Source organism: Buteo buteo, chromosome 5 (assembly GCF_964188355.1).
Source record: "Buteo buteo chromosome 5, bButBut1.hap1.1, whole genome shotgun sequence".
In the NCBI taxonomy this organism is placed as follows: Eukaryota; Metazoa; Chordata; class Aves; order Accipitriformes; family Accipitridae; genus Buteo; species Buteo buteo.
In genome coordinates, this window is record NC_134175.1 from 48,417,012 (window position 1) to 48,430,132 (window position 13,121).

General features: G+C 35.1%; 1 protein-coding gene across 1 annotated transcript in view; it reads right to left on the reverse strand.

Annotated features, from left to right (window-relative positions):
* Positions 1–13,121, reverse strand: part of LRP1B (LDL receptor related protein 1B) — a 576,780-nt gene that overhangs the window by 94,334 nt on the left and 469,325 nt on the right. The window contains exons 61-62 of the mRNA XM_075027025.1: positions 2,116–2,304; positions 1,166–1,314 (exon numbers count right to left, since the gene is read on the reverse strand). Of these exons, the coding sequence (XP_074883126.1) occupies positions 1,166–1,314; positions 2,116–2,304 (338 nt within the window). The remainder of the gene's footprint in view (positions 1–1,165; positions 1,315–2,115; positions 2,305–13,121) is intronic.

Sequence of the window (13,121 nt, forward strand, 5' to 3'; positions counted from 1 at the left end):
AAAGAAAATTTTTAAAAAGAAAAAAAGTGCTGTTTTTTAAACCAAACAAATTTGAGAAGCTAGATACAGGGGAAAAATAGGTAAGCAAATGCTCATTTTACAAGTGTCTTACACCTTCTCTTTGTTCATCACTTAATGGGAAGTAACAAGCAGACAATCTGAACAGAAAAGATATGATGAACATCATAAAATCACACCAAACACTACCTTAACAGAACAGAGGAAGACAGCGGGAAGGTTTCTTAAATAACAGTATTACTTGAATGAAACTGTACATCATTTACTAAGATGACCACTGTTCCCTAAAAGTTAAGAGTAAAATCCTTTCCTTAATGAGTACAGACAAAATGCATCATGATTAACATGCTCTAAGAGGTCATTAGCATACATATAATAAAAGTGGACTACTAGAAAAGCTGGACTACTGGAAAGATTTTAAAGGCCATATGTACTATTACAATCAACCAATTAATTGTCTGGGTAGAATAGTCCAAAGACTGTTATCAAAGTGGTTCTCTTATAAGAAATCAGTATGTTCTACTTAATCTACCTTATATTTTAAGGAAAAAAGCACCAAATATTTATTTCAAGTACGAGGGAGTCCACCTCCCATAAAGAATTCAATGTTTTAATTAATGCAATTGTTAACTAACTGCATATTCTACCATTTCCATTTCAACTGGATTGTTTTTAATGTAGCCCTATCGTTTACCTACCCAGCTAACTGGACTGATCTTGTTTTCTTGTATTAATGTAAAGTCCGTTCATGCATGAATACTCCCAAATCACTGATCACTGTTACATACACTTGGTATCATTGTTATATGCACTTTGTATTTTTATGTTTCATATATTATACAAATGTTTTTTCAAAGCAATTTTTATGGCTTTAGTAGCTGTATTTGTTCTAGTGACTGGCAGAAACATCCACATTTGAAAGGGAACAAGTTCTGCATTCTCTGGAAAAAAGGCATTTGCAAGCCTATTTTCAACTAATAGCCTTAAAGATGAAACACTTTAAATGCACCCATGAGTTACCTAGTCTTCAGCTCCTTTGACTGATGCTTCCACATTTCATGGGCACCAGCATTCAATATTTAAAAGTAGGTGGAAACAGAGTAAAATACAATACCCTGTCCCCCTTCCCCCATACATATGCACGTACCTGACTGGCGGTGCAGTTCGATAAGCACGTCTTGTTATCCGCAGCAAGGTAAAAGTTAGTGGGACAAGCACAAGTATACATCTTGTCAGGGGCTAGAAGGCATAAATGACTGCAACCACCATTGTTTAGTGTACACAGATGTTTAGACACTGTGGACAGAATAGGAAAAGACTATCAGAGTCTATTATTTCAGTACACTTCAGGGTATCTGCTTTACGGAGGAAGAAAAATGGTATTACGCATACCATTTTTACAATGTAATGTCTCAAATCAAAAACCCGTAAGAGGTAACCGTTTCCTCTTGCCTTTAAGCTATTCTCTGTTGTATGCAAAAATTAATTATTACTATGGATGTAGATTCAATACTGAAAGAATGAGAGGAAGAAAAAAGCACTAGGGTGGTTTTTTTTATAATGAGACAAAAAATTAGCTTATCTAGGTCAAGTGCCAAATTGTATTCACTTACAATTCAAATACAGGGACATCAGGAGATCAGACACAATTTTAACACCTACATTCTCTGACTTTCCCTCAGTCCAACAAGTTTCTAAATAACAGCGTTGTTCTGTATTATTAACACTCTCTTACTTTTCAAATAATAAGGTTAAATGTTTTCATAACACACTGTTCCCATCTTGATAACTGGTAACTTGTACTGTAATGCAACTTTACAGTTCTGTACTTCCAGTCAGTATCTGGGTTAATTTTTAAGCACCCAAATTGGCATCTCACCACTGAACACGATATATCACATTTATTTAATACCCGATATATTTACAACATTAATCACAGATTTATGTTTAAAAAGGCTAATTTGAAAACTTCCACAATTTGAAACAAAGCAGAAATAAAAATAAATCACTGCAGATAAACGAGCTTCCCTTAACTCAGCAGCTGGCTACTAAGTGAAATACGTCAATGGGTATGGAAAGCATGGACAGAACAATTACCATCGGGTTGCCTATACGAATGATACACCTGGATGTCTGTTATGGTATGCCATGAGTTAATTAGTGATAGTCTGTCTGATCCAGAGGTTTTGTGGGCACGGCTGAGTGATTTGGTTTTCCCATCTGTCCAGTAGACGTAGTCTTCAAACAACGTTAGTGCAATCACTCCCGGAATATCTTGATTAGGAACTGTAAGAAGAGATGCTAAGATTAATGTTCACTTTTGGAAGACTGCCAGTTAAAATATTCCATACTGCATGGGTTGACAGATACAACTGCTGTATAATGTCTTGAGAATAATTGTCATGACAATACGTCAAGCCTAGAGGGTTCTTTATTACCAGTTACGATAAAGATGGATGGGGTACGAGCTCTGCTTGCTTAGAATTAGTTGGCCCAATCAGTGTTAAGGAAATGAAAGAACTTCAGTTAACAAAAATCACCTCCAGATTCTAAACCAATGACATGTTAAGCTTTAAAGTAGTACACAACATAAATATAACTTAACCTATTATTTTCAGAAGGCCAATATTCATTTGCTGGTTTAGAGGAATAAAAGTTATCAGAAACCATCCAAAACAGAAAGTATACATCTCCAGATGCAGTATGCTTAATGCCCTTTAAGGCAATCAATAGTATTTTATTTCAGCAAAATATACTGACAAGAGAGATGGGAAAAAAAAATAGTTTGGCATTAAAATAAACATAGCAGTAAAAGGACTTATTGCTTATTCCTAGCATAACCAACCATACAATTTAAAAAAGAAATAAAGAAAGTGATGATAATACCCTGTTGTTACAATATCACAAATTTATGAGCCAACATCACTTTTAAAAGGATGGAAGGACAAAAGGGCAAAAAAGCTTTGGCGCATTCTTTATCTTACTGTACACTCTTTAATCTTGAACTATTTGTTCTTGGTAAACAAACTGAACTCCGTTTTTCTTGTTTTTAATTTTAACATATATAGCTGTAATCATAAATATCACAGGAGAATATCTGACCACAATGGTCAATTTGTAAATTATAATCTTTTGTTGCTGGATCACTCTAAGTACTGATAGAGCTGAAAAGGCAGATCAGAGCAGCTGAGTCTGCTGTTTTTAACCAGCATATGCTTAACACCTTTACCTTGTTTTCTTAGATGAAAACAGCTTAATCTTTTTACCTGGAATGTGCTTAAATAGACTTGGCAAATCTCACATTCCAGTTGGAACATTTCATGGTTCACTGACAACTGATGGCTGATACTGAGTATGTGGAACGACAACTTAGCAAATTCAATTTTGTATACAATAGCTTTGCTGATAGTGAACTCCAGTGTAGGATATGTTGCCTTCTGGTCAAGGAAACCTTGCTTCTTAGACCCCAAATCATTTTCCCTTCTTCTATGTTTACCTATACCATAGCCATCATACTGAAATAACAGTAAGATATTCTTTTAAAGAGCTTCATAACTTTTCTAAGAAATTAGTCAAAGTGCAAAGAAATCTTAATTTTGGCACTTATTACATAGGCATCTTTGACATGGTGCCTTACACGGTATAGTACCCCCAAGAAAAGCTCTTATAATTTCCCTTATTTGTAGAATCACATTGTGAAAAGGGCGTCTACAAACTAGAAGTGAATCCCTCCCCATGGCGACTGTTGTTAACCTGTTCCTCTGAGCGAGGAAGAGAAGAACTCTTGAAGTACCATTAATTCTAGTTTTGCCGCTAAAGTAACAAACCAAGTACAACAAAACAAGAATACAGAAACTATAAATACAGGTATTTCCATTATATTGATTCTTTTCCCTCTTTCCTCCTTTTCCTTATTTTCTCACCACTGGATTTATCAGAATAGATTGCAAGACAAACCTCCTAGACTGCTAGATTTGGGAAAACACCCAAAGGCTAGAGCAGGGTTTGTCTGTCCACTGGAAGACCTATATGTATTATCACCTAATTAGATCAACTACTTGCCTGTTAATTTTATCCCCACTTCGCTCTGGAGCAAACTAAATTATTTCCTTGGTGGGTGAAATAAACTGGACAATAGTACCCAGCTTCACCCTAGATGTAGTATGGAGTGTGGTGGAGGAATCTCTAGTACTGCAAACAGTGAAACGAACCCTGCACCTAGTCACAGCTGAGCCTAAGCACTCAAATCCCAGTCACTACCCGGGTTGTTTACGTTCTTTTGCTTAACATGGGTGATTTTCCTTGAACCTTCCTGAGAGATTTCTTAAGCTCTGCATACATCTTTGATAATGAGGAATTCAACTTGATACTGTTCCAGAAAAGGCATGTGTCTCTAATTTTAATTTTTAAAAGGGAATGATCTTTAAAATGCTTTAGCACAATTATTAATTGGGAAGACTAATTATCATATCATATGCTTACTACCAGGTTACCCTAATTAATTAAAGAAGCATAGAATTTACACGTTCATGTCATTTAGAAAAAGGAAATTACAATTCTGAATTATTTCAGAATTATCAGTTCATCAAAATCTGTGTACATGCATGGTCTGTAAAGGAAACACCTTTTTGGTTGAATCACTACCCAATATTTCAGATCTGTGAAAAACTGGGCACTCTCAGACTTCCTCTGTTGCCACTCTCCCCAGTTAGTTACTTGATTGAACTTAGGTCGTTCAGTTGCTTTACTGTGCTTTTATATTTACCATGGGATTTTGAATACATTTGGGCACAATCCATTGTGGTATCTTTATATACGGAGACTTAGGTATATTAAACTCAGCACTTTTTATTTCAGGTAGATTATAAACATTTGCTGTTGAAAGTTTTCTTTTAACTTCTAAGTCATGATTGTGCCACAGTACAAAAATTAAAAGACAAGCAGGAAATTTAGGTACATCTGCAAAACTGCAGGAAATTCCCCACTGATCTTAAAGGGCAGTTTCTAATGAGAAATACAAACTGGGCTGACAGAATAAGCAGGAAGAACAGCAGAAAGAGAAACTGCTAGTCTGAGTGAAACCCTGAAGCTATCCATAAACCTATTTATTTTATTTTTGCTTGAGTTCTGGAAAAGTATTTCATCGTATAAATTATGACCCTTGCTGCTACTTTTGACATCAAATTCAGGATGTCAAAGATACCACTCCAGTCTTTCTAAATAAAACAAATGTGCTGTTTTCTTTGTCTGTTTTATCTTATTCTGATCACAGTTAAGATTAAAACCAGAATAAATGGGCATGTAAAAGACTTAATGCACATGAAGAGGACTTACATAGGATCTCAGTCTTTATTATTCCCAAACAATGAAAAATACATCCAGCAGTCATCCTCTTTTTGGCCATCCAGGAATTACAAGTAAACACCATATCCTGAGTATAGATGTATGAGTAAATGCTTACTTTTGTTTCTGTGTATGTTTGTGGGTTGCCATACAATTTATCCTAGCTTCAATGGATTATGCATACAGCAGAATGCAGATGAAACTTTACAGTCATGAACGAAAGAAGATCCAGGAGAGTAACACATACTCTCTGAACTGTCTCATTAATAGGGAACCTAAGTTAAATATGTGGCATAAAATGTTAAATATTACAGTTAGACCACTGCATTTCACAAAACTGTTCATTGACTCAAGTACATTTTTCTTTGATTTTTTTTTTTAAAGCCAATTCCGTAAGCACCAGGTTTAAAAGCTTAAATCTTCCAATTACCTTAAAAACAAAACCACAATATCAAACACAATGTAACAAATATTATACTCTCTTTTTTATGTTCTTTAAAATAAGTATGACCTGTTTCTAAAAACTGAATTTTCCATTATTACCACATATTGCTCAAAATTTGAAACTCTCAGTGGTTTAAACACTTACAGAGTAAGGTTGTAGTTTGTCCTGCCACTATTTCTTATTTCTGAGTAACTTTGTAAGTTTAATGGGCTTCCGCATTAAAGCCAACTTTTCATTAATAATGTTCAACACAAACTTGATCAACATGGTTTCAGAAGCTTGAACTATTTATAGCTGTAAAAGCTATATGTATTCTGTTGTGACCATAAGACTTAGAGAAAGCTTTTAAAAAAAAAAACTTAATCAATGAAGCAATGAATGGACTGTGTTAAATAAGTAGTACAAATTAATAAATGTAAGCAAAAACCTATGTAAAGTAAAACACACAGAAAATAAGTATAGTATCACCAGATACAAATATTTCTTATAAAAATTCTAAGCTCACCATAAAAATATAAAAATTCTTATGAAATAAGAATTAATAATGATTACATAATATAAAAAGTCTTATAAAATTTTTTCTAAGCTGACCATAGAACTCAATGTATTTTCTTGCAGTTGATACATCCATAAAGACTGAGAGAAGTTTCTGAAAACAGGCATTCAATGGCAGCTAATTCTGATTTACTTTATTGTTTAAGGAATAGTTCTATCATAGCTGAATACTATTTTTCTTTAACTTTTAGTATATTATAAACAATGGAGCATCAGAACCGTTGACATGTAATAGGTTATAAAATCTACAGTTCACATCAACTACAAGTGACCGAAAAAATTGAACAAAAAGCTGTGAGAGAATTTTTACATCTTGTTTTCTGATGGAACAGTAAAATAGTCTCTCATGCTCTTTATCCTTTGCCTTTGAGGATATCAGTGTTACAAGCTTTCCAAAATTTCAGGTGGTGACAGGTATTGATTTAGCATAAATGTATGTAGTAGAAGAAACATCCACTTTCTTTCTTCAGTTCTTCCTTTAACTTCAAGAGAACCTTGGCTGCATTACTGATCTACCTCTTCATAAATGACTTACATTAGTTATACTTTGCAATACTAATTACTAACCTCACAGCATACATTATGGTGTGAATCATGGTTTTAAGCAGGAAAGCAAGACTAATTGCTCTCCTTTCTTTGGCAGGTACTGTGGAAATGGACCACTTTCTAAAAAATCAAAGCAAAGCCAGGCTAGTCATAACTGATAAGTACCTCTGCTTCCCCTGCACCACCTATTTGAAATCATTTAATCAAGATGTCTACTTGACAATCCATTAGTAAGAAAGTAATGTATTCTGTTAAACACAAAAATTACATTACACCAACATAAGGGTCAGATCTAGACAAGCAAATTCATGGAGAATTTAAATAGTCATATTTTAACACAGAGCCATGAGAATTGCATTCACTTAGTATTAATTACTTTCTAGAATGACCTATGTATTCAATAGATATTTTTCTTTTAAGGTTTCTCATAATAATGTCACCCTATGGCCTCTATGAAAGCTTCCAAAATTGGGTTAAGTAAGCTGAAGCCAAATCCATATCTCAAAACACTCACCAAAATTAACTAATAAAACAGCCCGCCTGCAGACCAATAATCCAATGGATACACCTCTAGCAGTCTCTAAGTATTTACTAGACCAGTACTTACTACACATGCTTTTTTCCCCTCATTGTTAGAGCATCAAATCCTTAAATAATCCCTTGTAACCCATGGATATTACTTCTCTCTTGGATGAAAAAAATCTCAGCAAGTATAACTGAAGTGCAGTTCAATCAGAAAAGGGATAACTGCCCAACTGCCATAGGACTCGGACGCCATCATCACGGACAGGGCACTGGACAGCCGCTATGGCGTACGGGAAGGGGCAAGTGCCTTTAGCCCCTTTCATAAATCCCTGCCTGAACAGTACTCTCAGCTGACTGCTTCCACTGAGTCCCAAATAGTTATTTCAGTGACTCAAGTTCCTTAGAGCTTACGATATGGTATATCTCAAAATATTTATGCCAGTTTTCATATACAGCAACATACACTCTGTATCATATATGAGTAGAAATTGCTTTACATTGTGCCAGCAACAGAATCTTACTAATTCCAAGTGATACTTTGATTTTCGAGACCCTGCTCTTCTTACTTGTGTAATAAAATGCATTATGGGGGTATAGTTAACAACTTACAATCATGAAGGACAAAAAATATGGAATGTAAAATCACCACCTTAAGTCATTTCTGAGGAAAAACTGCACCTGAAATTTGCTTTTGTGATTCCTTTTCCTGCCACATCTGCCTCCTACCAGAGATGGGCAAGTCCATCCTTTTCTAACAGGCCTTCTACTGCCACCTCTAGTTCTCCACTGAGGTTTCATTTTATACGTTAATCATGAATTCTCTTACACTGAATGCTAATCCCAAACAGTGCTTGACCAAACAACAAGGAGATGAGAAATGTGATAAGAAAGAGAAGGTAGAAAAGAGAAGGAATGCACAGGCCCATCAGAAAGCTGCAGAAACAGGAGAAAGAAATACAGGTGGGTAGTAAAACAGAAAAAAGGGGAGGCTTGCAACAGATCAGCAGTGGAAAATAAAAGTTATGAGATACTTGAACACAAATAAAAATGACAAGAGATAACATACTAAAGGCAGATAAAGTGTTGGATGAACTTAGGGGAAGAAGAGCCATATGTCTCCGTAAGAGGGAACATGATTATGCAGACATATGAGAAGCATGCACAGACTTAAAATGTACATCTCTCTCTCTCTCTCTCCTCGATTTTGTACTGATTTTGATCCAAGAATATAAATTCATATGCTGTAAGTCATATCTGTGATAAAAATGTCTACTTTTCACTTGTGTGAACTCTGTTTCCCTTATATTTTCTGAGTACCTCTACTTAAGCATAAAAACCATTCATTTGATTTCAGGGGTGAAAAACATGCCATCTAGGATTTAACTACAAAATATGCTTACTGAAGAAGCTGTATGGAAGAAGGGAAACCCAGTCTCACCCAGTTCTTATTGAAACACAAATATTTCCAGAAGTAAAAGCAAATTAAGTAAATTGAACAATGAAAAAAAAAAAAAAGGTCTCATTGTCAGCTGGTAAAATCCACGTGCCAAGAAAAAGCGTCCTTAAAAAGGAGAAACGCTGACTTCTTCTAAGAAATAAACACTACAAAAATATCTGTACTCTATCATGTCCACCAAGGTTAGATCTTCTTTGGCATTCGGCTCCTTTTCAAGCTGAAGCTGGCTGATCACTTCCAAGCTAGAAAGAGATCTGTCCCTTCCCTTTCCAAAAAGAAGGGACTGCAACCTTGCCATGCCCTTGTGCAAAGTCTACAAGAAGAGAAGGGGTGACAGATTCCTCTCACGCTGCTCCCAAAAATGCACTCACCCAGCTAGAGTTCCAGTACTGGTCAGTAACTGCTAAAGGTAATTAATTGTTGTTACGCAACATTTTAAATAACCTTCTTCCCACACCGTGGCATTAGAACAGTTTCTGTTTAAGAATTTTGGCACCCAAAGACAGAATATTTACATTGGTAATCAAACCCTAAAAAACAGGCTACATTATTTTGCATTCCACTCTCTGAAACTGTTCATTTTCTGAGCTGCAATAAAATAAAATTAGAATAAAAAGCCTACTGGCATCTTGACCCAAATGGAACCAGTGACAAACTCTTAGGAAGAATTAAGGATCCTCCAAAGACAAACTGCATCAAGGAAGAACAACGCTTAATAAAAAAATAGCCATTATACCTACAAAAACAAATAAGCTTGGAAATTGCTGATCTTCTCTTGTGCTGCAATTACTGGCCCATACTGTCCTCTTTCTGTTTGAACTGCCTTGTAATAATTTTTGTCTTATTTTATATTCAACTTGCAATCTCTTTGAGACGCAGTCAATACTTTTTTATTTCTGTATAGTACTTACTCCTGGTACTTGCTCCTTTTGATAAAGAACTTGAAGTGCTTAGACAATGAAGTTAATAATGAATAACGACAATAAGATTATGTCTATTAAGCTTGTGAAAAAGAATGTAATTTTGACAGATGTAATTAAAGTATGTTACATTAAAACACTAATTTTTTTTAAAGATGAGACATTTTATAATCACTCTTACTTTTATTAAATTGACACTTTGTTTAAAGAACCAAACCTGTCAAACTCCATGAACAGAAAAAAAATTATTCATAGAATATATACATTAATTCCAGTAATTGAAGCCATGTTTCACAGAAAAAAAACCCCTATGTATGAACACACTTTTAGGATGATATTACTGATATTTTTAATAACAACAAGTGCATGCATACATATTTCTTTCTACAAGTGTAATATATACATCATACATCCATACGGCTAAGTATGGAAGATGTAAGTCCTGGCATTAAGTGGTAGGGTATTTTGCCAGTCAAAAAATGTAACTGAAAGTGAAATCGGAGAATACTTCAGTATAATAAACTCACACAAAAATTGTTATACATCCCAAAACTACTATCACAAAAGAAGCAGGAAATTTAGACTTAAATCTAAACATCTAAGGCACAAAGGTATCTGTGGTATTAAAGCTGACTATTACATATGACTTATGATGATACCATAAGAAGAGATGAATAAATTTTCAAAAGTCTGCCTACAAAATCAGTTGATCAAATCTAGGACTGAAATATTTTATTGTCCCACTTTAAAATGTTTTATTGCCTTTTTAATTTCACTGTGAGCAGTTGTTTATATGCCAGTTACCCCGCAGCAGTACAGAGTAGCATGCTGTCACAGCGGTGATTGTTCTCAAATATATACAAGTTACTATTCAAGTAGAACGGCTCATAGTGTGCTAATGAGTTTTCAAGATTCTTTAATTATTTTTCAGATTTACAGAGACCATTTACATGCCTACTAGCCTCTGCACCTTAGTTTTGTGTCTTGCTGCTGGTTTCCATATTCATCCCCACTCTGCCCCCCAAGCTACTCCTTCCTTCAGCTTTGCCTCTCCGTGCTCCTGCCGGGATTGTCTCCTGCCATCACCCAACTACGAGCACACGAACTGCTAAGCCCCTTTGGCTTATTTCATTTATCTTCTACCTCAACTACAGGAGCTGTTCCAACGCTCTGCAACTTTCTTCATTAAAAAGCCTTCTGCTTTTGATTGCGTTGATATGAGGGGGAGACCTTGTGACAGAAAAACCCCCTGTATTTTATGTTCTCTGTTCTCACAGGGACAACTGCATGGCAAGTAATGCCCATCCTTTAAAATCTGTGATGGCGCATGTCCAGCTCATATGGAAATACGCAGTGAATGTCTGCTAAGTTTTTAATGAGTATGTAGAAAAATTAATTTCAGAAGCTTATAAACTAATCAAATATGGGCATATTGTCACAAGAACAGTGGAAGATACAGAAACCAACCTGTTGGTAATCTTCATAAATTGGGCTCCATAAACTGGAGACTGTGGAACCTTAGAGTAATGTGGCTGTGTGAATTGCCTTTAATAAAGGTGAATATGTGTATTTTTCCTGAATATTATCCTTTAAAAGAGATAGAATACAATAAAATAAAATAATAAGATTTAGGAAGACATATGAATCGGAGAATTTTATCTGAACAACTATGAAAAGTGAATCTAGAATGCAATAGTGGAGGTGAAGCAATTATCAGTTTGTGCTATCAGATGTCACTGTAACGAGTAATTCTATAGAATCCTCAAAAGTTGGGGAAAAAATTGTTGCAATATCAGAACTACTGTTTATTTCCCATCTGCTGTGAGAAACCCTCTTTTCAGACTTCTCTAACTTTTGAACTATGAAAACTGCAGTATAAATCTGGAAGGAATTAGTCTATGTAATCCCTTAGATTACTTTTACATTAGGAGAATTTCATAAATAACTGGATTTACTCTTTTATAAAACTCTGGTGGCAGAGTTCAGAATTAGACACAAATACTCACTTTCTACCTACAAAGCCCGTACAATTAGCAATCTTTGAAATTACAGGTGCTAAAAATGAAAAAGAAGGTTATAATCTCCCCCAAACTTATACTTGATACTTTAAAACTTGCACATATGTACACCAATTCTGAGGTTTGTAAACACTCAGGCAGAAGCCAATTTTGAAGAAAAGTATTTTCGAATTGAGATACTATAGGAAAGTTTCTCTCTGTTAACTATATTACAACTAAGGAAGTAATTTACCAATACTTAATTCATTTAAGGTTCAACACTTTTTCATTGCTTAATTTTCATGCCCCTGTAAGATGAAGAAACGAAGCGCTCAACTTTTGTTTTTACAGTATAAAACATCAAAGAACTCCACACAGTTAAGGACTAATCTCAGCTCAGAGAAGCTTCTGTACTTCCTAAACTGGACTATCAGATTCCACTTTTATAGTTTCATTATACTGAAATTCTCATCTTCAAAGAATGAAATGGGAAAATGGTAGGCACCTCTGGGTTTTAAGAGCTCTGAAGGATAGGAAAACCTGCATGAGGCAATCAGATACCTAGGGAACTGCGAAGCTTGCATTTCCTCTGGGCAGTGGGAACCAAAAGCAGCTGTTAAGTCTGACAAATTCTTAAATGTTTTATTTTAAAGCTCACAGAAGTAAACCAGCTTAGTGCTTAGCCAGATTAGTGCTTCAATGCTTGCTTAATCATTTACTGTGCATAACATTTGTGAATGCTGCAGTGCTAAATTGGCTAAGCTCTAAAGACAGTTTACATAATCAAGCATTAAACTTCAAATAGATAAGCAAGGTCATTGCTGCCCCTAGCGCCAGGAAGAGCTCCCAAGTACTGTAAGATTTCTGGCCTAGTTAGCATGTTTTCTAAGTTCTTACTAGGACTCCCTTTATAATTATAAAAGCCCATTTCTCTATTGAAATGCAGAGGAACTTTCCAAGAGAAAAGTAGCAGATGTTCTCTTTTCCTGAAAAATCTTTAAGATTCATAATAAAGAAAGAAAAAAAAATTGTTGTAAAAAGTGTTAACACTAGGACCTAAATACACGTAAACTCCCATTTCATGGAATAAACACTCCTTGGTCTAACATACAGCCTGTCAATAATTAGTCTAAGATTGTTCTCTTTGTCCTCAAGATGTATCTAGTGCAGAGCACAGACCCCTGCAGTCTATCTCATACAATAATATCTCTTTATTATACAAGATCCACCCATTCTGACAAGATAATTATTTGCTGGGTCTTGTGAAATCAGTGTCACATTTGCTGATATATTTTGTAACAGGTAATTTAAGATCC